General features: G+C 47.0%; 1 protein-coding gene across 5 annotated transcripts in view; it reads left to right on the top strand.

The window, feature by feature from the left end:
* The window catches only part of ATP11C (ATPase phospholipid transporting 11C (ATP11C blood group)), an 828,266-nt gene that overhangs the window by 692,590 nt on the left and 109,051 nt on the right, over window positions 1-26,625 (top strand). For all 5 annotated transcript variants that reach the window (XM_086918646.1, XM_086918644.1, XM_086918645.1 and 2 more), the window contains exons 20-21: window positions 2,378-2,552; window positions 20,608-20,710. In XM_086918646.1, the coding sequence (XP_086774772.1) occupies window positions 2,378-2,552; window positions 20,608-20,710 (278 nt within the window). The remainder of the gene's footprint in view (window positions 1-2,377; window positions 2,553-20,607; window positions 20,711-26,625) is intronic.

Genomic DNA, 26,625 nt, shown 5'->3' with positions numbered 1-26,625 from the left:
TACGTGGAGAAGTGTGGCTCAATGATTAGAGCGGCAGACCCTGATGCAGAGGTCTAGCCCGGGACCAGATTTCAATTCCCCGCCTCGGCGCGCCTCGGGCTAAAAAATTCCACAGACCTGATAATTCTCGCCTCGGTGCCTATTCCAATCATGGAGTCCCACTCTGCAACTCTGGGCAATAGCTTGCTTAGTCTCCACAACGGCCCCCACAACGCTAAGAATGCCTGGCCTCCACCTTGGGGGTGCCCAGGAGTGGACGCCTCACAGGGAAAGCCAGGATGGGTTCCACAGCGGTATTCGTACAAGCGTCTTGAGACCCTTGCGGGTGAGTAGTGCGCTATACAAGTATCAATTTACATTTTACATTTAAGTCAATAGATTGTTATAGGAACTCTGTTTTTTATAAGATTGTTGACCCAATCATTTTCCTGCCAGAAAGGGTAGCTCCCTATATACATTTTTTGACTTTCAAGCACAGCTATAATAACCCTGGCCTGAACAGCAGAATAAATGGAATTCTGAAATTCCCCATCTATCTATCTATACTACTATTATAAAGAGAGAGCTGAAACCTTTGAGGCGGGTAAGCTCAAGAAGTACAGCACCAATCACAACACCCAATACAGCATTGTAAAGGGGAGTTGCAGCAGATGGACATAGGCTACGCAGCAGCTCACTATATACATTAGAAAGGTCAAAGAACTTTAGGGGCAAAGTAGTCCCTTGTGGGCGCGGCATTTGTCAAAACCAAGAGTTCACAGTACTGCTTTGTGGGCGTGGCCGTTCGGATGCTGTTGTGGGCGTGTGCTTTGTGAGAGACAAACACGCTCGCGGCTCCATATTGCTCTGGGGCTCAGGCGGGTGCTGAAGCAAGTCAGCGTAGCAGCGGGAAAACAGGGTAAACAAAAAAAACAACAGACTGCTGTTTCACACACGCACAGATTCGCGTGCGTGTGCTTTGTGCCACACAAAAATGCTCACGGCTCCATGTGGGCGTGGCCGTTCGGATGCTGTTGTGGGCGTGTGCTTTGGGCCACACAAACACGCTCGCGGCTCCATATTGCTCCGGGGCTCAGGCGGGTGCCGAAGCGAGTCAGTGTAGCCGCTGGAAAACAGGTAAACAAAAACATACATAGACTGCTGTTTCACACACTCACAGATTCGCGTGCGTGTGCTTTGTGCCACACAAACACGCTCGCGGCTCCATATTGCTCCGGGGCTCAGGCGGGTGCTGAAGCGACTCAGACATTTTATTTCATCCCCGGACAACGTCGGGACGGGCTGCTAGTTAGTAAATATTGGCCCATACATTTTTATGAGTGCAGAAACATCACAAGTGGAGGGGTTGCAGTCTTATGATTTCTGATTTCAGTAACAAATGTTACTAGAATCCTTGCAACAGCATTGAGTGAATACCTTGGTCTGCATGTCTTTAACAGAACATGTCAAGCAGACTTAACCAGAGATTCTGCTTTAAAAATGCCAACTTAACTTATTTCACTGCAAAAACACTTTAAGCTCACTTCTGTGTTTCACAAGATCCTAAAAGCTGTTTAAAGCTAACGGAAAATCCAGATCAATTGAGCATAAAAGCCCTGATGTAGGATATCTAATGGATAAATAGACCTCAAGAGCAAGAATACACAATTTAGTCCCCAGTTCACTTTTATATGTGAGATTGTCTAGCAGACAATAGTAGTCTGATTGTCAAACTTTTTTTGTAGTATGCTCATGCAGCTAAAAAGTGCATACTGCACATTGGCAGAATGTTATCCACTCTAGAGCTATATCAAACCAAGTACCAGTTTTAAGTTTAGAGATAAGCACCACATTTAGAAGGATTGAAATGAAATAAAGACCTTTCAAAGTCCCAGTTCTCTATGATCTCAATAATTGTGTTTTTCTCAGCTACCTATCGCAATATGCAAATCTAATATTTGTCAAGCACAAACTAATCACCCCTAAGGGTCTCAAGGCACTGGGGGCCGTCGGCGAGATTAAGTGAGCTAATGCCCAGAGTCACATGGTGCTGAGCTGAGCTGCCATCGGTGCGGGGGATCAAACCGTGAGTCCCACTCCAGAGTCAGCTGCTCCAGCCGCTGTGCCACACCTATCCTCACACTCTATACTCACTGGTTCTACTGTTAAAAACAGAGTCTGATAAATATGCACGTAATTTGAACATTTTGTCATAAAAATGTTAGCACTAAAACTGTATAGTGTATTAATACAGTATGTGTTTTCAAAAAGTATATATATATTCATTTATTTAATTTGTGTAGATGGTTGTTTGTGTCTAGGTTTAAGGACCCTCTCTTCTTGTTTATCTCTGTTTGATGATCAAATACCTTAAATGCATTTTTTTTTATTGTTATAGAAGCTGGTCAGTAACCCAAGAATATGGCCTAATAATTGATGGCTTCACGTTATCCCTAATATTAAATTCAACTTTGAACTCCAGTTCCAGTAACTACAAACATATTTTTCTACAAATTTGTCAGAAATGTACAGCTGTTCTATGCTGTCGAATGGCTCCTTTACAGAAAGCACAGGTAAATATGGAAATATTGCTGCAACTTTTACAGACTGTTGATTGTAAAGTGTTGTAAAAATCACTCAAGCTGTGCGAAACCATTCAAACTGTCTTCTTTCGTGCAACATGATCTTACGAGTACCAACTTTTTTGCTGTTTCTCAAATTTACAGTTTTACTCTGGATGGGTAACAAGTTTTAGGAATATCAAAGTGAAAGGAATTGTATTGTATTACGTAGATATAAGTGGGGCTATTTACAAGGGTAACTTACACTTGTAAGTAATTTACACATGGAATTTACCTTTGTACTTTTGAGTAACTTAACTACTTTGGGATATTCAATAATGTGAGTGTAAAGTTACTCAAAAGTGTAGACTTACATGTGTCCACTGCCTGAAAAATTAAATCCCATAGAAAATCATGTTAAATTATTTAGATATGTAAATGTTAGGAAATCTAAAAATAAAACCTATTTATTATATAATTATTAAATATTTTTACAACCTGTTTTAAATTTACAAATTAATGTCACATTTTTGAATTAAATTGAAATTAAGATGCTTTTAATTAATTCTATACACCTATGTTCTAATCACTAATTGAGACGCGCTCCGAAGTTGTGTCTCAAAGCATTACAAGGGCATCATTCTCAAAGAGCTCTAAAGACGTGGGTCTCAAGGAATTTTAAACAGTTTGTGATCTTAACTTCAGTTCCTAAGATAAACATTTTCATTTCTTTCAAAGGCAGATCTGTAGAGTTGTGAGAGCCAAATGAGTTGCAGTAGCTTAGAAACTTGTGGGTGCCTAGGTTGAAGGGTATTGGTCTGCCTGTACCATGTGCCCAAAAAAAATAATGGCAGGCATTTTTCAGTATTTTACACATTACAGAATTCCACTAAAGTTTTCTTAGGCCTACCACTAATCAGGGTACTTTTCAAATAAGAAGCATCAATGCTACCAAGAATCTTCCTCAACAGGTCAGATCAGCAGTGTGAGCGGTCACACATTGTTGCCCCCGTATTTTCCCTCGCCACTCTGTAGTAATAGCATTTTTGTGCATACCACATCCAAATATAGCATCGGTTCCTTTGATCCACAGAAATACAGTGACTGGCAAGGCCGGACTGGACGTATCGGGCATCGGTCTTTTCCCTGAGAAGCTGGAACGGTGGGGGGCGATTTGTTGGTGGAGCAATTTTAAAAGCACTGCAAAGTTTCTTGTATATGCAGCAGTTTTCAGGCAACAATAAAAGTGTCAAGTTAACTCTGATGATTAATGTACCTGCTGGAGAGAGATGAAAGTTTTGTCCAGGGCAGTTGACTCATCTAAGGTAGTGCAGCGGGTTAACATGCGTGCTGCAAAGAACGAATACCATGAATATCATAGAACAATATTTTATGTGCCTAGCTCAGTGGTTACTGCTTTTGCCAAAGAGATTATTTTGTTACTGCGCAGTTCATAAATTAGAATCCTAATCTATAACAGTGAGCTATGAATTGCCATTAAAAAGCTGTATGGAGGGGCGTGGCAAAGATGGCGGGGTAGACGGACGTGTTTGCTGGAGCTCCCGACCCCATCGGAGGCCCCGAGCCCTAAACTCAGCCGCATTTTCCCCCCGGAGCCGCGCTGACTGGCTCCGTTGATCGGGGAACGGATGATGGCCTGATTGCAGCTCCCAGCACACCACAGAATGCTAAATTCATCGTGTTCCCGGCGCCGTGCTCGGGGCCAGCGCGGACCGAAGCTGCTGCAGTGCCCTGGCCCGGACAGGAGAGCGTGGCACCGGACGGCTAAAGGACTCAGGGTGGACGCGCCGCTGTGAGTGGGGCCCTCAGACTCCAGCGGGCGGTGCAGCTGAGCGTCGCGGAGTGGAGCGGTGGGGTGTCCGGGAGGTGTCCGCTGGCCTCCGACGCTCTGAGATGGCGGCGAGCCGAGAAGAGGGACCTCCGCCCGGACCCACTGGTGGCCCGCAAACAGCACAGTGACCGCGCTACCCAGAGCAGACAGCCTCCGCTTCCCCACGGACTCCGCCGTCAGAGCGGTAAGCAGCGCGCCTGGTACCGACACCTCGGCAGCCGAGACCTGGAAGTCTCCACGTCCAGAGATACGGGCTGACCCGGGGGAGGAGCTACGCGACCGCCCGGCTTCGAGGCCTAGCCGGGCGGTGGGGGAGAAAGACGCAGCGCTTGGCGGAGTAGCCCCCTGGCGGAAGCGACCACGGCCGAAGGGACACGGGCACCTCCCGGGCCAGCGGCGCCCCAATACCGCCGGCAACACTCGGCAAGCGCGATGGAGCACGCACACGGCCCGTGATACTTGGACTACACACCTTGAAACACACTGTTGGCGGTCAGACGGCCCGGGGGGGGCTGTGGACCGCGTGGAGCGCCTGGAGCGGTCGCCTCACAGGCTGGGTCCTGGGGTTCGCCGCAACCCGGAGTACTGGTTGGACCACAAGGGGAGCGGCGCACACGCTTGGCTCGGGGGCCAACGGAGCCACGTGGGGGCCCTAACGCAGCGCTCAGCAGGGTGGCTCCCTCACGGAGGAGATCTACTGCCGACAGAACGCAGTCGCCCCCCTGGCGGGTGGCACCCCCAACCCCAGATTCCCCGGCGCCACCTTGTACGCACGACAGAGTGCCCCCGAAGCCCGGGGTGCTCGGACTGCACTTCCTAGGACGCGCTTTGTGCGGTGGGAAACCCCCAGAGATGCCGGAGGCCACGTGGACACCTAGAACGCCCAGAAGGTGGACTTGCCAGAACGACCAGAACCCACAGTATCAACTAGACGTGGCGACGAAGGTCGAGAACGGCCACCCCTGTACCTGAGAAGCAGCTACAGGACCCCCGTGGGGACTACCACGGCAACCTCCCCCCCCCCCCCCCCTCAACCTGAGGTGGGGCTATCGACCTGAACCGGTGGTGATCCTCTGAGCGGACGCGGATCGACGTCTGCCACGAACTGGGAGCGGACTCCGTGGGGCCCGGATTCTACGTGCTAGAAGGAGTAAACTAGTGGGGAGGCCTGAATCATGGCCGGTCAAAGAGGAGGAAAACGCAACGACCGCACCGACCGCACGCTCCCGGAGATGCTCAACAGACAGCAGACCAAGGGGGACAGAGCCTCTTCTTCGCCTGGAGCAGCCGGGAGCTCGCAGTCTAGTGCTGCGGCGGAACCCCCGGTGACAAGATCCTTTTTGGAATCTCTCTTTGGCACGCTGAGGGAAGACTTTCAAGCCCTAAAACAAGAAGTAGCGGGTGAGGTGCGTGAGGTCCGTAGAGAAGTGGAGGGCCTAGGAGAGAGAGTGGACACTGTGGAGACCACCACGCACAGACAGGCTGAGGAGATCACTCTTCTCCAACAGGAAGTACTGACCCTTCGAGAGCAGCACCTGGACCTACAATTGCACAACGAAGACCTAGAGAACAGGTCACGAAGGAATAACATTAGGGTCCGAGGTGTGCCATCCTCGGAGGAGAACCCGGACATTGTTCAATACCTGCAGGAACTCTTCCGCATGGTCCTGGGAGAAAGGGATGACTTCCCCATTAGAATTGACAGAGCGCACAGAGTGGGCCCCACCAGACGATCCAGTGGCCCCCCTCCGGACATCCTGGCGTTTCTCCCGGACTTCCAGCTGAAAGAAAAGATCATGGCGGAGGCCCGGAAGATGCGCTCTCTCACTTTCCGAGATCACCCAGTGGCATTATACCAGGACCTGTCCACAATCACGCTTCAAAAACGCAAGTCGTTCAAGATTGTGACGGACTTCCTCAAACAGCATGAGACACCCTACTCCTGGGGACACCCCTTTCGTATTATCTTTAAATGGCAGGGGGAGACACACCACGTACGGAACCTCCAAGACGCCTGCGAAATCTTGAGCATCACCACGGAGGAGGAGGACTCCAGTACACCTAGTCGGCGGCGCACGACGGTCGATGGCTGGCGTCGAGCTACAAGCAGGAGAAGACGGACAACGGAGCCCGCGCGGAGGCCAGGGTCTCCAACGATCAGAGCGGAACAGGAGGCCGCCGTCCGGACGGCGTCCACGGTGCTTGAAGGTCCAACGGAGGTGGCACTGACCGCTTAATTACGCTCCGGGGGAACTCACAGTAGCAGTACTTCCATGGCGGGCTTTGGAAATCGATGGGGGGGGAGTGAAGGTTTGACCACGTGTGGCTGGACGTCCACTAAGGTAACATTCCACGGACTGGTCCGTCTGGGCTCGTCCGGGACTATTTCAAGAAGTTGGGGTACACGGGTGAGGGGGGGGAAGCATGATCCGGGGGTTAGTGTTGAGGGCGGTGAGGGGGGAGTTTGAAACGTTGTGGTGGGTGTTGAGAAACGTGGGGGGGAAGGTCTGTTCAGAGTTGGGGATGGGGGAAGTTGGGGGGGGAGAGTTGGAAGTTACCCTGTCCAGTGCATCTACGGTATCTGTGAATGCTAGTGTAGCCAACCGACATTACTTGGCAGTCATCCTGTTCTCACGCACTCTGGTTCGCACGCACAGGCAGAGTGACCCGCATCATCCATGGCAGAATTAAAGATATTGACCCTGAATGTTAAGGGGTTGAATAATCCCACAAAGAGAAGGGCCATCCTATCCTTATTGGAAAACTCTCGGGCGGACATCTGTCTGCTCCAAGAGACCCACTTGTTGGCTAGTGATTGTCACAGAATGAGGTCCCTCCACTTCCCTACGCAGTTCTTTTCCTCCAATACGACTCAAACAGCAGGGGTGGCTATTCTTCTGTCCAAATCGTTTAAGGGTGAGGTATTGCACAAATGGGTAGAACAAAAGGGTAGACTTCTAGCCAACAGACTTAAAGTAGGGGCCCTAACGTTTACTGTGGGCGCCGTCTATGCCCCGAATGAGCAGCAAGATAGATTTCTACGCGGGGCTCTAGAGGAGATCACGGCCTCACCGGACAAACACATAATACTAGGGGGGGACATTTATTTGGTCTTTGACTCCGTTAAAGATAGATCGGCGCAGCGATATCCACAGACTGGGGAACTTTCACAGGCAATCAAGGCCCAGTTAGTTGAATCTGATCTGCATGATCTCTGGCGCGAACTCCACCCGACCGACACAGACTTTTCATACTATTCGCATGCACACAAGACTTATGCCAGACTTGATTACCTGCTGGTCTCTGGACCTGTTCGTGGTCTTGCCACAGCCTCGGACATGGGTGTTATCTCTCTGTCAGACCACGCACCGGTCTCGGGGACCCTTCATCTCCAACCGAGCTCTGCCCCAAGGGGGGTTTGGAGACTTCGAGACACCCTCCTACATAGGAAAGAAGTGGTGCAAAGCATTACTGATTCGATCAAGGACTATCAGCTGCACAACTCTAATGCTGATACCTCCCTCTCGACTCAGTGGGGGGCTCTCAAGGCAGTACTACGGGGAAAATTGATTGCGATCTCGGCGGCGGATAATCGAGAAAGGAAACGGAAACGGGACGAATTCACCCAGAAAGTCAGGGAATTGGAGGCCGTACACCGTCGTACTGGGGCTCCGAGAGTCTGGAAACAATTGAAGGCGACTAGGAAACTTTTGTCCTCTCTGGACCTCGACAGGGCGGAATATGCAGCATTGCGCCTCAAACACGCATATTATACTGGGGGAGATCGTTGTGGCCGCCTGCTGGCAGCCAAACTGAGAGTGGCCCATCAGAGTCGCCAGGTGAAGGAACTGATAGGGAATGCAGGGCAAGGGGTCACTGGTGACACCGAAATTGCCGAGACCTTTCGCCGCTTCTATGCAGATCTATATAGAGCAGACACTGCCAATATGGGGGACGCGGAGGGTTATCTGGATTCGGTGACCCTACCATCCCTGAATCAAGAACAGACAGCTTATCTAGAGAGAGAGGTTAGGATCGAGGAGGTGATTGCAGCGATCTCTAGGCTCAAACTGGGGAAAGCCCCTGGCCCAGACGGCTATACAGCCCTCTTCTATAAAACGTTCTGCGGGGCACTAGCCCCTATCTTGACCACACTATTTAACTCCTTCTCTGATCCTGGAACTATCTCTCCGGATCTGCTCCAGGCGACGGTGTCGGTCATCCCCAAACCAGGGAAAGATAGGAAGCAGTGCGGCTCGTACAGACCAATCTCCTTGTTAAATCTAGACTTGAAACTCTACACCGGAATTCTTGCGGCAAGATTGGCGCAGTACCTCCCCGGCCTAATTGAACCGGATCAGGCCGGTTTCGTGCCTGGACGGCAGACCGTGGACAACACTAAGCGAATAGTTCACGTCTTGGAGAAGGCCTCACGTATTCCAGGGGAACGTATGCTTCTCTCGGTCGATGCAGAAAAGGCGTTCGACCGGGTGCACTGGCCCTATCTCGAACGAGTTATGGCAAAGCTGGGGATGGGAGAAAAGTTCCGAACCATGGTCTTTAATTGCTATAACTCCCCCTCGGCCGCCGTTCGAGTGAATGGCTGTGGCTCGCGACGGTTTGATATCGAACGCGGCACAAGACAGGGATGTCCCCTCTCCCCCCTTCTCTTCGCGCTCTACATGGAGCCCTTTGCCCAGCGAGTGCGGCAGAATATGGCCGTAACCGGCGTACGAATGGGAGGTTTCACCCATGTGATAAGCCTTTACGCAGACGACGTTATTTTCGCGCTGGAAAACCCGAGGCAGGCCCTACCCGCATGTATGGCAGAGCTTAAGGCTTTTGAGGTTGTGGCTGGCTTTCGGATGAATGTGGAGAAATCCACGGCTTTGGACCTCTCCCTGACTTTAACAACGAGGACCGACCTACAAAGGCTCTTTCCACTGCGATGGTCAAACGATCAGGTGCAATATTTAGGGATTACATTAGCTCCAACGTTGCAGGCCATGGTCTCCATTAACTATGAGGCGGTTGGCAAAAAGGTGAGAGACGAACTAGGGAGATGGAACAAAGGAACGCTTTCCTGGCTTGGTAGGGTGGCAGCGATCAAAATGACAGTTTTACCCCAAATTCTGTACTTATTCCGGGCACTACCCTTACAACCACCCAAGGGCTGGATTTCGCACATGCAAACTGACATGTCCCGATTTGTGTGACAGGGCCGTAGACCCCGAATGCGCCGCACTCTCACGACACTGACGCCGGAATCAGGAGGACTGGGAGTTCCCGACGTGCGCAAATACTTCCAGGCAGCCCAATTACGATATCTGGTGGAATGGAGCAGGTGGGAGTCCGATAAACATTGGCTCTTCCAAGATCAGGCGGTGGCTGGGCGCCCGCTACAAGAAATACCCTTTCTTCGGCGCCCACACCGCCCCCCGAATCTCTATGCTTCCCACGTAACACGGGTCCCGCTGAAAGTATGGGATGCCACGAACCGCACATTCGACCTCACTACGTTCCCCTCCCCTTTCACACCGATTGTAGACAATCCCGACTTCACACCGGGGATGGAGCAAGGGGCCTTCTCACATTGGAGGGACAAGGGCTGTAGGGCGCTCTTCCATATGTACGCGACGGGCGGAGATATCCCCTTTCACAGCCTCAAAGATAATTATCAATTGACTGAATCTGACCGTATGAGATACTGGCAGGTACGACATTGGGCCCTGCAGCCGAGTGTGAGAGAATCTGCGGACAGGGAGCTCCTCCCGTATGAACGATGGCTAATCACCCGCGCTTCAGACTCCAAACTTATTACTGACCTATACAAAATGCTTCAGCTCCCATCTTCCCACTTCTACATTCCCGGTAGGGAGCGATGGAATAGGGAACTGGGGAGAACGCTTAGCCTTAAGGATTGGGAACGTATTTCATACAGAGCACGACACGCGGCCTATCATGTGGGCCTCACAGAAACCTTCACTAAAATCTCCACCTACTGGTATCACACCCCCGAAAGACTACACGAAATGGATAGGCTCCTTAGCGATAGGTGCTGGCGGGAGTGCGGACAGGTTGGTACACTAACGCATATCCTCTGGGACTGCCCAGTACTACAAGCCTACTGGTCGACAGTGATAGATGAGATTGATAAATGCTTCGAGATTGAACTGCCCCGATTCCCAGCGTACACCCTACTGGGACTCCCGAATGACTTAATGTACCCACTAAAATCTAAGAGAGGGAGACAGATTGCCATTATGCTGGGTTCTGCGGTACAAAACATATTGATACACTGGCGCACAACCACCACTCCCTCACGCACTGGTTGGCTGCACAGGTTGTGGCATGTTCTGGGGATGGAAAAATTATCTCTCACGTTAGCGGGAGATGTGACTGGTTTTGAGGAACTTTGGCAGCCCTTTTACTCACTGCTGGCTTCAGAATTTACGGAAATCACGTGCCCGAGATACCTCAGGCTGCTGCGGCTTACGCCCCCTACGTGAGGCATTGTTTCGTTCAGGAGGGGATTGTTAGGAACTCACAGGCATGTACGGGGTTGGAAGGAAGAAGGATGACTGAATGCTTTCAGGCTACACCGCACTGGACAGGGAGGGTGGGGAGGGGGATGTTTGTTGGGGAATGTTATTTTACTTAATAGAGGTACACGCCCAAGGGGCTATGTTTTTCTTGCTCTCTCCCCTTTTTTTTTCCCCTCCCCCCTTTTTTTTTTTTTCTTTTTTCTTCTCTTTCTCTATCATTGTGTACGCCTCCGTGCGAAAAGCAGGACATTGGAGCAGCCCCGAGGCTGGGACATTGCATTTCTGATTTAGAGTTGCCTCTTGCAGTATACAATGCATGTTTGTAAATTGCTTCCTTGTGAGCTGTACCTTTCTAATAAAATACTTTAAACATAAAAAGCTGTATGCATGCAAGCTGCATAGTACAGGCTAGAAAGTTATGTTTTTCCCATTTTCATTAGCCTGATGTTGATGAAAAATCTTTGTTTTGGTGGAAATAAATTCCTATTTTTAAATTCAGCCCTAACCATTCTTATTATTAAATTCAGCCCTAACCAGTGTTAAGTTCTGAATCATGAGTTTGTGCTTCTCCAGACCAAGCACTCTTCAAAAGTGCCTACCACTATGGATGGCATGCAAATTGTGTGTGTGTGTGTGCCTTGTCTGTCTCTCCATCCTACTGGAGGTCGCCAGTAGGTAGTTATAGTTAGAACCTAGTTTCCATAATAAAAGCGTTGTTTGATTTGCTAATAACTTTGGCGTCGTTTGACAAATCTTTGCGAAATTCCCCCAGAAAAAGTCTATCCAGGTCAGCTCCTATCCTTAAACTTTGGGGGTGATTCGTCAAGCGGGGGCCGAGAAAAAAGGGGCGTCCCAAAACGTTTTTTTCATATGTTCATTTCCTTAGGAAATTTTGAGACAGGCTACAGCCCAAACTGCTGAACGGAATTAGACCAAATTTGGCAAAAAAGGTAGTGCTTGATTAAGAAAGCAACTTTTTTTTAAATGGTGTAAATCCGTTCGTAGTTGCTGAGAAATTTAATAAATAAGAGTAAACAAATCAATTTCCCATAGGAAACCTTAGGCAAGGCTACAGCCCGAACTGCTGAAGGGAATTACCCCAAATTTGGCAAAAAGGTAATGCTTGGTTCAGAAAACGACCTTTTTTTAAATGGTGTAAATCCATTCAGTAGATGCTGAGAAATTAAAAAAATAAGTTTCGATATCTATGGCCGCGGTGGATTTGCGAACCCTCCCGACCATGAGCTTTATTCTAATTAGCTGTCAACACTCCAAACCAGGAAGTGTTGGCAGCCCGAGTCACAACAAAACAGGGAATTAAGCATGAAAAACAAGAAAAGGGGGCAGGTTAAAAACACCCTGACCCCCTAGGCCTGCTCAGAGTGTCCCACTAGGACCCCCAGTAAAAAAAAAAAAGCATTTATTTTTTTAAATTGGCCGAATTCGTGCTGGGTGCGCAAATCCAGACCGAAAAGAAAAAAAAAACGAAGTGCGGGCTCCCGTGCTTTGTTTTCAAAAAGCCTCCGGGTGGGCCAGGTCCCGGAGGCACTCATAAGCTGGGGCCCGCGCAGCCCCGGGGACCCCCCCCCCCCCGAGGGTTATTAAACTAAGTGCGGGGGCACGCAGCCCCCCCCCTTCGTAGCCCATGGGACCGCCACCTCCCCCGGGCTTTCTAAAGAAATGCGCGGGGGTCCCAACTCCCCCACGCTGCTCCGGGGACCGCCACCTCCCTGGAGCATTTATCTAAATTGGCTCGTGGCCACGGGGCCCCCTCCCTCAATTAATAAAATAAAATAAATAAAAGAGGCACTGTCCCGGGGGATGGGGTCCCCGGGGCCAATAGAGGCCTCAGGGGGGGCCACGCAGCCCCCTCCTTAAAAAAGATATTAAATCAAAATATATATGTTTGGCCATGCCCCGGGGAACGGGTCCCAGGGGCCGAAATTGGCCACGGGGGTGGCCGCGCGGCCCCTTCCCATTTTTATTTTCAAAGTAAAAAGAAAGAGCAGGCCCTGGGGGATGGGGTCCCCAGGGCCCCAATTAATGTAAAGGAAGGAGAACCACACAGCCCCCATTGTAAAATAAAAATAAAATTTTAAAATGCCGGCATCGTGGCTAGACCCGCCCCCTCCCTGCAGCACTCTGCAAAAGCGCCCCTAGGCTCGTTGTAAGTTTGGGAATTAATTCCCTTGAATACTGACGGTCCCTGGGGGCCAACTAGGCCACACAGTACCTCCAGTATGCGCCATAGAGCTGCGTTGCAGAGAGGTATTCAGAGGCAACACCCCTTTTTACACCTCTCTGCAATGCAACTCTGTGGCACTTACTAGAGGTACCTGGAAGGCGCTATTTGGCCCCCAGGGACCCTCAGGACTCAAGGGGAATAAATCACCCAATTTTCAACGCGCCAGGGGGCGCGTTTGCACAGTGGTGCAGGAAGGGGGCGAGCCTCACATAGCAAGTATCAAAACACACCCCCTGGCACATTGTAAATTGTGTGATCAAGTCCCCTTGAATGCAGAGTGTCCCTGGGGGCCAACTAGCCCACCAGTTACCTCCAGTATGTGCCACAGGGCTGCGTTGCAGAGAGGTGGTCTGAGGCCACGCCCATTTTTACACCTCTCTGCAGTGCAGCCCTGTACTGCTTACTGGAGGTACCTGGTGGGCTAGTTGGCCACCAGGGACCCTCAGGACTCCAGGGGAATAAATCCCCCAATTTACAATGCGCCAGGGGGCGTGTTTGCACAGTGGTACAGGTAGGGGGCGGGGCCTGACATAGCAAGTGTACAAATGCACCCAGGCACATTGTAAATTGGGGGATTAAGTCCCTTGACTACTGAGGGTCCCTGGTACCTCCAGAATGTGCCCCAGGACTGCAGTGCAGAGAGGTGGTATGAGGCCACGCCCCTTTTACATCTCTCTGCAGCGCAGCCCTGTGGCGCTTACTGGAGGTACCTGGTGGGCTAGGTGGCCAACAGGGAGCCTCAAGATTCAATGGGACATAATCCCCAAACTTAAAACGCGCCATGGGGTGCATTTGCACACTTGTCACATCAGGTCCCGCCCCTCCCTTCACCACTGTGCGAACGGGCCATCTGGCGCCTTGCAAGTTGGGGGATTAACTCCCCTTGAATCCTAAGGGTCCCTGGGGTCCAACTAGCCCACCAGGTACCTTCAGTAAGCACCACAGAGCTGCGTTGCAGAGAGGTTTAAAAAGGGGCATGGCCTCAAAACACCTCAGGACCCTCAGGATTCAAGAGGACTTAATCCCCCAATTTACAACGTGCTAGGGGGCGCGTTGGCACACTGGTGCAGAGAGGGGGCGGGCCTGATATAAGAAGTTAGCAATCCTGCTGTGTGGGACTTACTGGTGGTAATAAAAGGGGTAGTTGGCCCCCAAGGTTGACTTTGGGGGCTAACAACTCCTCCTGTTACCTCCAGTAAATCCCACACAGTGGGATTGCTAAGAAGTGTTTCGAAGGCCACACTCCCCTTACTCCACCACTCTGGAAAAGCAACTGGTATGTTATAGTTATAAATCAGCGTGTAAAAAACCTTTGACATTCACTGAAAAATTCATAGGTTCCAGGTACTTTATAGTTCAAATGAGCATTTAAAAAACCATTGAAATTCACTGAAAACAAACATAGGTTTCAGGCACGTTATAGTTAGAAATGAGCATTTAAAAAACCCTAGAAATTCACTGAAAACAAACGAGTCACACAACATCCACCCACACACTCAGGCAGCTATACAAACACTCAGGCAACCAATCAATAACCTAGATAGGCACTCATGTAGCTACTCGCCAACCCATGCAGCAGCTTACACAACAAAAGACAGACTGATACAGACATTCACACAGTTTAGTCACTAACCCATGCATTCAGTAAGACACATTTATTCACTCACTTATACAGTCAGTCATGCTCCTACTAAATTCTCCATCCAGTCACTTATACACCCACTCCTTCTTCAATACACCTTAACATATATAAAATATATTTAAACTTTATAGAAGCACACAGTCACTGGATGATGTCATCAGTGATGTCATTCGAGATGTCATCAGTGATGTCACTGACCATGTCATTAATGATGTAATATGTGACGTCATCAGCAGTGCATTGCGGGGGCGCGAGTTATAGTTAGCTGAAATAACTATAACGGCCGAATTTCTTTGGTTTTGTACAAGTGAAATGTCCAACTAACTGTAATGTGCCTGAAACCTAAGGTTTTTTTCAGTAATATATATATATATATATATATATATATATATATATATATATATCCACACATCTCCTCATTCTTACTTCCTCAGAAAGGAGAAGCGGCACCACAAACCTCCTTGAGCCATTAAAATATTTTATTGTTGCTTCATCAAAAAGTGCATAGTATGCATATAGACTGCCAATGCTTTTTAGCGTTTTGACATCAACTGGACCATAGAGTCCCAAAGCAGAAACAGTACGTGTAAAATGGCACTGTTTGAGAGTCCATCCCCCTTTTTTTTTTTTTACCAACAACTAGAATTTCCAAGCGGTTATACAGACACGGATACCTTTCATGCTGCCATTTTTAGGGCTCGCAAGCGAAGCGAGCAAAAAGCCATTTTACTAGGGTTTCAAAAATGGACCTTGAAATTCCACACAGCTCGGGCATGTGCATTTCAAGGTCCATTTTGATTGGGCTTTGCATGCATGCTGTTTTATAGCAGAACACGCAATAGGCCATAGGCGGTTGCGTAGCTCCGCCTATGGCCTATTTGTGTCTGTTACGTGCACCAAAGCCCATATGTCTTCAATTATGGCGGCCAGACTCGGCCGCCATAATTGAAGACATATGGCATGCGCGTGGCACCACTCACGAGCTTCATTTTTTTGGGGGATCCAATTCACGGGGCGAAGCAACTAAACGCTGACGTCTTGTTCTGTTTAGTTATTGACACTTCACATTGACTGGTCGCTTTATAGTTGGTCGCACACAGTACCCTTTTCTGCAGAGGTGACTACTTCTAGCGAGTGACTGTGCTGTCGACTAGCAACTGGGGCACAGGCACCCGGTAACTTAACTAAGCAAGTACCTGTAAAATGGGAAACACAGTGTAACCCTTTTATGGACGTTTAGGCAGTACAGCAACTGGAGCCGCAGTAAACCCTTCAAGTCTATATTTCACAGATCTTCGTGGTACGTACACCTTCCCTTCATTTTTTTGTTGTTGTGTAAAGTGCCCCGGTTGGGTGAATGTGTGTGGGGGCGTCCCACCCTCGCCTGTTTGTAATAAGGTTGGGGACGGGGCTAGCGGGTAAAGGAGGTGACATAGCGAGTTCGGCGCCCTTTTAGCAGTGCTTGGGGTTAGCCAGGGTACATGCTGCATTAAAGCGCCCTTTTCCAGGCACATAAGAGTGGCCAGTTAGTGACAGCGCCGTGTGGCCGACATAAAGGTGCCCTTGAGGCAGGTGCAGTTTTCGTCAAGCATTGACTCTGTGTTTCGCACCGAAGCTGCATAACACGGGGCCCTGGGAGCACAGTTTAGACGCAGGATTTCCTCTCTTGAAATATCTGGATGAGTCACGCAGGCGGGAAAGCTGTGAGTGGGGCTAGGGTGTCAGAGTGATTCTGCACTGGGCCTGCCTTGCCCAGAATCAGCCCCCCACTCCAAGGGGCCCGCCCTCCCCACATCCTCTATTTCGGCCCCCTGGAGCTTCAAGTTTGTACCTGCACCTGGGAGGGGACTCGGAACTGGAGCATGTTGTTCCCAGCTCTGATGTTCCGACTCCCAACGGCACTGCATGTCAGTGATAGTTGGGCGGGTTGAGTCAGGTGCCTGCTGAGGCATTTTTAAAAGCATAGGGGTGACACTCTTCATCCCTGTGAGCTCTCACTCGTGGTCCAAGGGGATGAGAGTAGCGTGCTGCCTGCCCACCAAAAGCGCTTCTGCAACTCGTTATGGGTTTGAAGCACTATAGAAATGCAGGTGCAAAAGAATGCAGTAGAACTGTATTCTTCTGCAGCTGTGGGTTGCTCTATGCTGATTTTAGTTGAAGCCAAATCTAAAATTGTAGTTTATTTTTCTTGGACCGCTTGCGATTGGGCATTGACCCCAGGCAAGAAGTGAGGGCATTTTAACATCTGGCCTGTGTGCATCCAAGGTTTTCCATGTAAGGAGTGTTCTTCCCTTTTTCAAAATCTGAGCCTTGCAGTATTTTTTTTCATATTGAGGTGAATTAAACTTAAAATAGTGAGAGACAAGAGATTTAAAAAGTCATTTTTGTAATGAAAGGCAGTTCTGCACGCCGGATTGACACTAGGCATAATTTACCATCACAGATAATGTAAATACAACCTGGAGCCTTCGCACCTTCTCACCAGGGCCGGACTGGCATTTGCGGGCACCGGGCATTTCCCCGGTGGACTGGTGGGGTGGGGGCCGTTTTTGTGGCCGCATGGGGCCGCTTTTCTTACAGAGTGCTGGTTTTGTAGCAGTGCTGCAAAATCGGCCCTCTGTAAGAAAAGCGGTAGCAGTGCTTTGCAGGTGACAACCCCCTCCCCTAGTTGTCCCCCAGGGACCCGCAGGATTGAGGAGGAATTATTTCTCTAACTTAAAACGCGTCACAGGGCGTATTTGCAGACATGTCACCTCAGGCCACGCCCCTTTCCGGCGCGTTGTAAGTTAGGGAATTAATTCTCTTTTACTACTGAGGGAGCTGGGTTGCAGACAGGTGTTCAGCGGCCACCCCCCTTTTTACACCTCTCTGCAACGCAGCTCTGTGACGCTTATTGGAGGTACCTAGTGGGCTAGTTTGATCCTAGGGACCCTTAGGATTGAAGAGGACTTAATCTGTCAAATTAGAATGGCCACAGGGCGCGTTTACACAGTGGTGAAGGGAGGGAACGGGGCCTGAGGTGATGTGTGCAAACATGCCCTGTAGTGCGTTTTAAGTTGGGGAAAAAATTCCCCTTCAATCCTGAGGGACCCTGGGGGCCAAGTAGCCCACCAGGTGCGCGCCACTGCGCTGCGTTGCAGAGAGGTGGTGCAGGCCGTGCCCCGTTTTTACATCTCTCGGCTACGCAGCTCCGTGGCGCTTACTGGATGTACCTAGTGGGCTAGTTGGACTCTAGGGACCCTCAGGATTGAAGGGGAATTATTTCCCCAACTTAAAATGCGCCACAGGGCATGTTTGCACAGTGGTGAAGGGAGGGGATGGTGTAGGAAAGTGGCTCTATATATACTGGACCGAACTAAAATCAGCTGAACTACGAATTCCGATTTACTCACCTGTTATCAGGAGAGACCTCCGTGCTGCATATTTGAGCCCAGTACTGATCCTGAAAAGTCATTTTAACCATACTTACCAGTAACTTGAATTTCCTTCCATAGGCTAACATTGACTGGTTTAACCCTTTCCATGCGGCCGCGATTCCCCTGGTGTGCTGTAAACAGCACGAACAGGGTCGGGCCGTGACGAACCTCAGCCGTCATCAGCACACGAGCACTGTAGTGCATGACGGCTGGGGCTCGTCATCAGCATGGAAGGGGTTAACTTGGAAATTCCTCTAAGTGTGGAGTTTTGGAACTTAGAAATATTCATCTAAAATTAGCCGAACTACGAATTCTGATTTACTCACCTGTTATCTGGAGAGACGTCAGTGCTGCATCTTTGAGCCCAGTACTGATCCTGAAAAGTAATTCTAACCGTACTTACCAGCAACTTGAATGTCCTTCCATAGGCTAACATTGACTGGTTTCACTTGGAAATTCTTCTAAGTGTGGAGTTTTGGAACTTTAAAATATTCACCTAAAATCATCCGAACTACGAATTCTGACTTACTCACCTGTTATCAGGAGAGAACCCAGTGCTGCATCTTTTAGTCTAGCACTGACCCTGAAAAGTAATTCTAATCGTACTTACCAGTAATTTGTATTTCCTTTTATAGGAATCCATTGTCTGGTTTTCACCAGAAGAGTTTCTAAGTGTTGATTTTTACAAACTACAAATATTCCTTAAAAATCGCCTGTATAACTTAAACACATTCTTTCAACTGTTTACAGGAGATGCACCAGTGCTGGATCCAGGATCCACCACTGAGTAAGAAAAAGTAACGATAACACTCCTTACCTGCTAAGTGAATTTCCTCCTATAGGATAACATTGGTGATTCTATGTGAAAAAGTTTTTAAGTGTCAACTTTTAAAATACAATAATATTCCTTGAAAATCAGGACGGTAACCAAAACGCTTTTACTCAACTGTTTACAGGAGATGTCCCAGGACTGAATCTAGGATCCAGTACTGTGGTTAGAAAAGTAATCCATAAAGTAACGAATTGCATTTAACTAGAAATTCATATTGAGCTCAATGTTGCATTGTGTTTGAAATTGTGTTGCTCATTGTAACAACTGTAACAACTGTACTTAAACAGTCTATTGCCTATTTGCAAAGTATTTAAACTAAAGTAATTAATTCTGAGAAAGTATATTTTGTAATGTAATGTATTATGTAATTATAATGTAATTTAAAAAATAAAATATCTAAAAATAAATAGTTTAAAAAATGTAGTAAATAAGTATCAAAAAATAAATATAATAATTAATACATTTAAAACTTGTAATTTAAAAAACCTTTGAAATTCACTGAAAAAAACCATAGGTTTCAGACATGTTATAGTTAGGAATTAGCATTTAAAAAAACCTTCGAAATTCAATGAAAAAAACATAGGTTTCAGACATGTTATAGTTAGGAATTAGCATTTAAAAAACCTTACAAATTCACAGAAAAAAACCATAGGTTTTAGGGGTGTTATAGTTAGCTGGACATTGCACTCGTACAAAACCATTGAAATTCCTCCGTTATAGTTAGTTGTATCAAGTATAACTCTTGCGCCCGCAATCCACTGCTGATGATGTCACATATTACATCATTTATGACATGGTCAGTGACATCACTGATGACATCTCAAATGACATCACTGATGACATCATCCAGTGAATGTGGTTTGGTTCAATATTTAAATAAGTATTATATGTATATATATATATATATATATATATATATATATATATATATATATATATGGATGATTAAGTGTCTGGATGGAGGTGATTGACTGTCTAAGTGACTAATACAGCCAGAACCAATACCAAAGAGGGAAATCAAAAGCACATGGTCATGTCATCTGCATTCTGTAGTTGATCAGACAATAGACACACTATCCTGTCATATTGCATTCAAAGAATTATCTGCCGATGCAATCCCCACCGAAAACAGAAAAAATTAATCAAAGCACACTGATTATTAAATTCATATTAAAACCATTCTAGAGGAAAAAAGCTGTAATAGATACTGACTACACAGCTAGCAGTTAATTCCTGTTGGTGTACCAGTAACTCTTCATCTGAGTTTAGTACACCCCTACCGTAGGTGTCAACAAGGCTTTTGATTAAATAAATGTATCCATTTATGTTATTTTTTTGCCTACAACAAACCATTTTGCATGATATCCCCCTCTGTAGTGCTTATGTTTTTTTGCCTCAGGAGCAACTTGGTTGAAATATTGGGCGCTACCTGAACGCCGTTGTGAACCAGGAATGAAGGGTGCAGGCAGTGTGAATCTACTCGGGTGTTTCTTTTTTTACATATTTATCTATATGTTTTATTTTGTTTTTAATAGATCGTGAAGATGGTGAAGAACACAAAGGGCAGCCCTATTACGTTATCTATAGGTGATGGTGCAAACGATGTTAGTATGATCTTAGAAGCACATGTCGGTATAGGTAAGTAGGTCTTTATCAGTGAAATTATTAGTTTAATGCAGGACATAAAAAAGGATTCTGAGGACAGAAAAAATATATTTTGTTGTGAAATTTTAAGAATCCCTTCTCCATATAGGGTATGCGTGTTTTCAATCCTTGACTCTTCCACTTGATAAAGTGATGTTTGTATAAGATGAGAAAAAAGGTCAGTGTCTAATATTTACTGGGGCAAGTTTGTCCATTATATTATTAACAGTAAAAATTAAGGTTACTTTGCCATCACAGGTGCTGTAATTCATTTATTGACAAAGGGGTCTGTATCAATATCTGATTCTGTGCGCTGCGCCGATGTACAAAGGGGTCAATTTGTTTTTCTCATCTTCAGTGCGTACATTAACTTTAAACATCTTTGAGTCAGTGCATGAACTGCAGAAAGCAGAGCTCAGATACTCGGGCAGTAAATGCTTCTTTGTGTCTCGGAGCGCTGCTGTAAGCACCTCATGGACTAAGTCTGGGATTTTCGATTTAATATATGCACAGTAGCGGGGGGAAACCACCCAGCTCCTCAGGAGTTTGTATAAGGTCTTTTCAGTGATAGAAGACACTTAGGGGTCTTTTAGGATGGCAGTCGGAAAATCACTTCGACTGCAATGGTAGCGGTAAAACACCGCCCGCTAATGATAGAGCGCGCAGGTCACCCGATCCTTTTTTTACCAAATATACACTCCTGGGCCCATAACGTGTTTATCACTATATTTCATAAATCAGGTAACCTACACACCTCTATCAGTAATCCGAGTTCCTTTCTATTTATTTCCGTGTACCTGACTTACCAATCCTCGAGAACAGGTACCTAAGATCATGATAGATCAGGAGCTAGCAGGGGTAGGAAGATAACACTAAACAAAATACCATGTATATTTATAAATTGTTTATAAATTGTAATAACCACAAACACATAACGTTTTCAAAGCTTTATCTAATCATCATTTTCTTCATATGCCATGAGAATGAAATTTACACAGATCAGACTATCAATAACTAAGATCAGAAATATAGTATAACTATGAATCAAAGTAAGAATCATCTAAGAATTTGAAGAATAAAGGGAGGGAAAATAAGGAACACGCTATTTAGTCTAACAGACTTTCACAACGTCACTAAGGGTGGTAAAGAAAAGGGAACATACTAAGAATGCGGAATTTGAATGTACAAATCGATTTAGAAGACAAACGATACTTTCCAAGATGCACTTATTTTCTATAGGGAGGGTAAGAGTGGAACATACTAGATAAGCAAACAGTTCAGTGTTTGAGTAAAGCTAGGGAGAAGATAAGGAACATGCTAGAATAATACTTTACGTGAAAGTCAAATGTTAGAGATACGTCACATAGGCAATTTTGCTTTATTTAGAGAATCGGAAAGAGAAAAGATTTTAGATAGACAAACACCCACATTGATTATATTTACCTAGGACAGAATGAAGACTAACCCTGGCCACGGGTCAGTTGGGAAAGGACCCTCAAGGACTTAGGATGCCAGTAGGCGAGCAGGTTCGGATGCTACGCCTGCGCTACGCCCTCTCTGCAGGGAATCTGCCAATAACCCCGATTGGGTTCTCGAATCTCCCAGCAAGGTGCTTCGGCAGCACTTAAGGTTTCTCCAGCCCAGCCTGAGTTTGTGGAAATTACGGACAGAGTGCTCCGCAGCTCTCTGTATCAATCACCTATAGAGTTCGTAGGGTCAGTGACAGGTCAGCTATTCGGACAAGTCGGACAATTTCTCTAGCTAAACCTAGGCCGGTTATACTGTTTTCGGGTCGGTGTACCACCCACCAATGTTGCAAGTGAAAAGATCCCCAACTTCGGATTGGACAAGAGAGGCGGTTAGGTCATGACATCACCTATAATTTGAACTTTCCCATACTAAATATTCAGTTTTTCGAACCCACCACTTACATTCCACTTCCCATGGCATAGAAATTCAGAAAACAATAGCATACAGAATAAGATATCACAATGTATCATTTTCAGGTGCGAATCAATCTCTTCTCGCTGGGTTGGAGTTCAGGTTCCCAGGAGCATCTTAGCCTCGGCAGCCAGCTGGCTGAGTTCCACTACTGCAAGACTCGCTTTTCCTTCATCACGTGATTAGTACCACACGGGCTTCAAAGATGGAGTGGCGCACCGCTCCCAGGCCCACAAAGATCGATACATGAAAAGTAAGCGAAAACAATTTAGAAATACAGAAAAATGTAATACACTGTATACCATGATTGGCTATACTACACCCCTTACTTTATAATATCTATAGCATTAGGAGTTAAGCAGAACGAAATAGCTGTGCTGAAGCAGCAGTGCAAGCGAAGAGCATGTGAGAAACAAAGCAGCCATCTTTAGCTGTATTGCGCATGAGCGAAAAGTTCCCTCCAGAACTGCGAGTGCGTCACATCACATGGGTATAACCGACGCATGCGCAGACTAGAATCCTGCATAGCAGCGACCACCTTAGATGCAAGCGTAGTTAGGATTAGTAAACACATAGGCAAGCATCACTGGGACACCCCCGTGTAGTGTAAAAGTGCAATATTAATAAAACAAAACAGATTGATTATGATGTTACATTATTCGAGGTTCATGAGTACAAGCAAGTCGCGTAACGTGCGAATCCTTGCTCCATCACAAGGACCACAGGAAAACCCCTGGTCCAATTAGTATGCTCCGCAGTCGAAATCTGACTGTGGCGGTTGGATCGCAGCAGTTAACATTACGGCGGTTGTTGCTGCCAGCAGCACTGCTTCGATGTCCAAAAAAGCATGTCCATGCACTGTGTGGCAGGCACTGCACATTGCCTGCCACCTGCTTTAGGGATATGTAGGGGGCACCATGGGTACCCCCCAGTGAACCCACACACCCCCCCAACACATTGGGGGCCCTCAATGGACCCCTGGAAACATTCTTCATATGCCTTTCCATGGCGGTCCCACCGCTGCGGAAAGGCTGGCTACCGCCGGCATCATAATCGTGCCGGCGGTGCTTGGCCCTGATCTGCCACAATTGTAGCAGTCCAGAAAGCGAGCAGACTGCAACCAGCGGAAAAGTGGCGGGTGGAAAATCACACCGCTGCGGCCACGACCGCAATGCTAATCGGACTGGCCGTTTTCAGGGTTTCGATCACGGGCGGATGTCCTCCGGCAGTTGCTACCGCCAGCCCAGCTGCAGCTATCCGCCCGCCATCCTAATAGACCCCTTAACGCTCATCAGCGCTTTTCCAGCTCATATTTGTCACCCATAAATGTGTTCTACTTTAGCAGGTTATTTTGTTTCTAAGATAAAATACTTTAGACCATTAATTCTTGAGTTTTGTGTTGAATTCCAATTGTGTGAAGCTAGGCTACCTCCAAAGCCCATGATGATGTGTTGCTGGAATTTTAGGTGTGTCCTGTCAGAATTAAATTTACCCAATATAGGCTCCAGGATACATGAATCTGCTAATACATCATTTGAAGGAGGTCTGTCTCGAACCTATTGTGTCCAATACATTACAAACACTTACAGTGAGCTTTCAGTCAGCCCTTTGCTCATGATTGGGTGGCATTAATGTCTATCTCAATTCTCTGCTCTTACTGAAATGTCTTTCCTCCCTATTCTTGTACTCACCAAGGAGAATTCTAGTGTTGGTGTTTTCATAGACTGATATATCCTTCAGCTGCTTTTCCCTGTACCCTATAGTTTGAGACATATAGGACGTCCCTCGTGGGTGGTGGTACTACCTGGCGCAACTAGACCAGGAGTGGGTGGGGATTGGTTTAGATAGAAAGTTTCTATAATGTTCATGTTTACCTATACAACTGCAAGTCATTGTATTGACATTGGGGCTGTACTGAAAATACTTTACAAATGATATTTTGGGTCTGGATGGCAAAGCTTGGGTTACCTTCCGACAAGATATGCTGTTTTATACTTATGTTATGATTATGTCTATTATTCGTTTAGCATACAAGGGAGGGATAAAATCAGAAAAGACTACAGATTATTATGTCCCTGTCAATGCCATTATCATTCCTTGCAGTCGATAATAAAGCGTGTTAAAAAAAAATATCCTTCAGCTACTTGTATCAGGCTTTACTTTCCAGTGCTGGGGAAGGGACTATTTCTTCTCCCTCTCTCTATCTGACCTCTGCTTCCACCACCCCCTGCTTTTATACCTCCTCTCCTTTCCCACTCACTAAAAAGAGTCCTTCTGCCTCTGCTTGCCTCTTTGTTCATTTCTCAGCACCTTCCACTTAAGAGGCAGATGGCGACCTTAATGTTCTGATCATTCACATGTGTGAGGCCCATTTTTGTGAATAGGCTTCTAATCCATTTAAAGATCGCCACTGTTGCGTGCTCACCATTGAATATGCATTGGCGGCCATCTATGTCTATGTCCACTCAAAGATGGTCATATGTGCATGCACATGGATGTAAATGTGCACACAAGAAAGTGATTCTTCAATTTTCTGTAAACCTTTATTTGAGAAACATTAAAATACATCTGCCTGTACATGTGCATGCATACATGGGCAGCCATCTTTTTATGTTTTTGTAAACCTTTATTACAAAAAGATGTAAAAATGGGCCCCTGCACGGGGGCACAAGTGTGTATGCACATGCAACCATTTTTTACAAATGTTTTTGTAAAAATCGGCCGGCAGCCAATCCCTTCCTTCAGCTTTTGCAATATTTGATTAATAGTGACATAGCCCAATATCTGCAATTTACAACTGTTTTTTAACTGCATAACAATCGTTAGTTAATACATTTTTACACTTCATTAAATAGGTTTGGCCGTTAAATCTTTTATTTTCATAACTGTTTTACTTGTTTTGACAAGTGTATCCTTGCACCCTTCATAGCATATAGGTGCAAAACTACCAAAGGTTTTGACAGGTATACATTACGTTTTTAGTTTTCCTATGTAAGATATTTCTGAACATGTTGTTGCTGAAACTATGCCAGTCTTACCTGGCTTGGGAGTGTCTTACACCATAGAACTGAGAAAGAAGGAACCAAATCTTATGTGATTCAGATTAGAGAAAGAGCCCTGCAGATTCTGAGCATGAAACTCCTTAAAGTGTTCAGCTGTATAAGAAGAGCAGAAAATCTGGGACAAAATCGATCAAAGTAGATGGTGAAGGTGATAAAATGTAGGGTTTAAATGCATTGTGGCACATCCATCTCAAAACAAGGCCTCCTTATATATGGCCTAGGCAGTATGCGACATCATAAGAAATGAGGTAGGCACCATCTTGAATATGGAAGCTCAGGAGCACAATATTTGAATGCCAACCATGCTATACTGGGAAGGGTAAAGTGTTGGCCCCACTCATCTTTGCAGGAGAATGGTATTGTTCAGAATTTGCCACCACAGGACAGATTCTGCTGTCAGCTCAGGCCAACCTTTCCTCACAAGGTGCTTCCACCACGACAGGTTCCCAAAAATCGCTGCTCTTGTTGAGTCGTCAGCTCACCCGCGTAGCTAGGGGGGGGCGAGGGGGGCGGTCCGCCCCAGGCGGCACTATTTTGAGGGCGGCGGCGGCCGCGCAGTACTGGTCCGTTGAGGCAGCCTTTATAATTTATTTGGGTACACTGACTGATAATACTATCAGTTAGTGTACCCAAATAAATTATAAACGCTGCCTCCACGGGCCAGTACCGCGCGGTCGCCGTGTGAAGTGTAAGCGCTGCGCAGCCAGTGGATTGGCATTCACGTGACATGGAGAGGTCACGTGAATGCATCTAACAGTGTATCCTTTTACTGTCTCTGGGCGCGAAGGCAGGGCAAGCGGTAGTTACGTTTGATTACGTTGCTAATGCCCGCCATGCTGCAATAATTCTTTTGGTGCCTCCTCGATCATGCGTGCAAATACCGGCTTTAACTGGAGGGGCCGCACA

The sequence above is a fragment of the Lissotriton vulgaris genome, chromosome 4_1, assembly GCF_964263255.1.
Source record: "Lissotriton vulgaris chromosome 4_1, aLisVul1.2, whole genome shotgun sequence".
Lineage (NCBI taxonomy): Eukaryota > Metazoa > Chordata > Amphibia > Caudata > Salamandridae > Lissotriton > Lissotriton vulgaris.
Note: the sequence above shows the minus strand (reverse complement) of the source record. Positions and strands in the feature narration are given on the sequence as shown.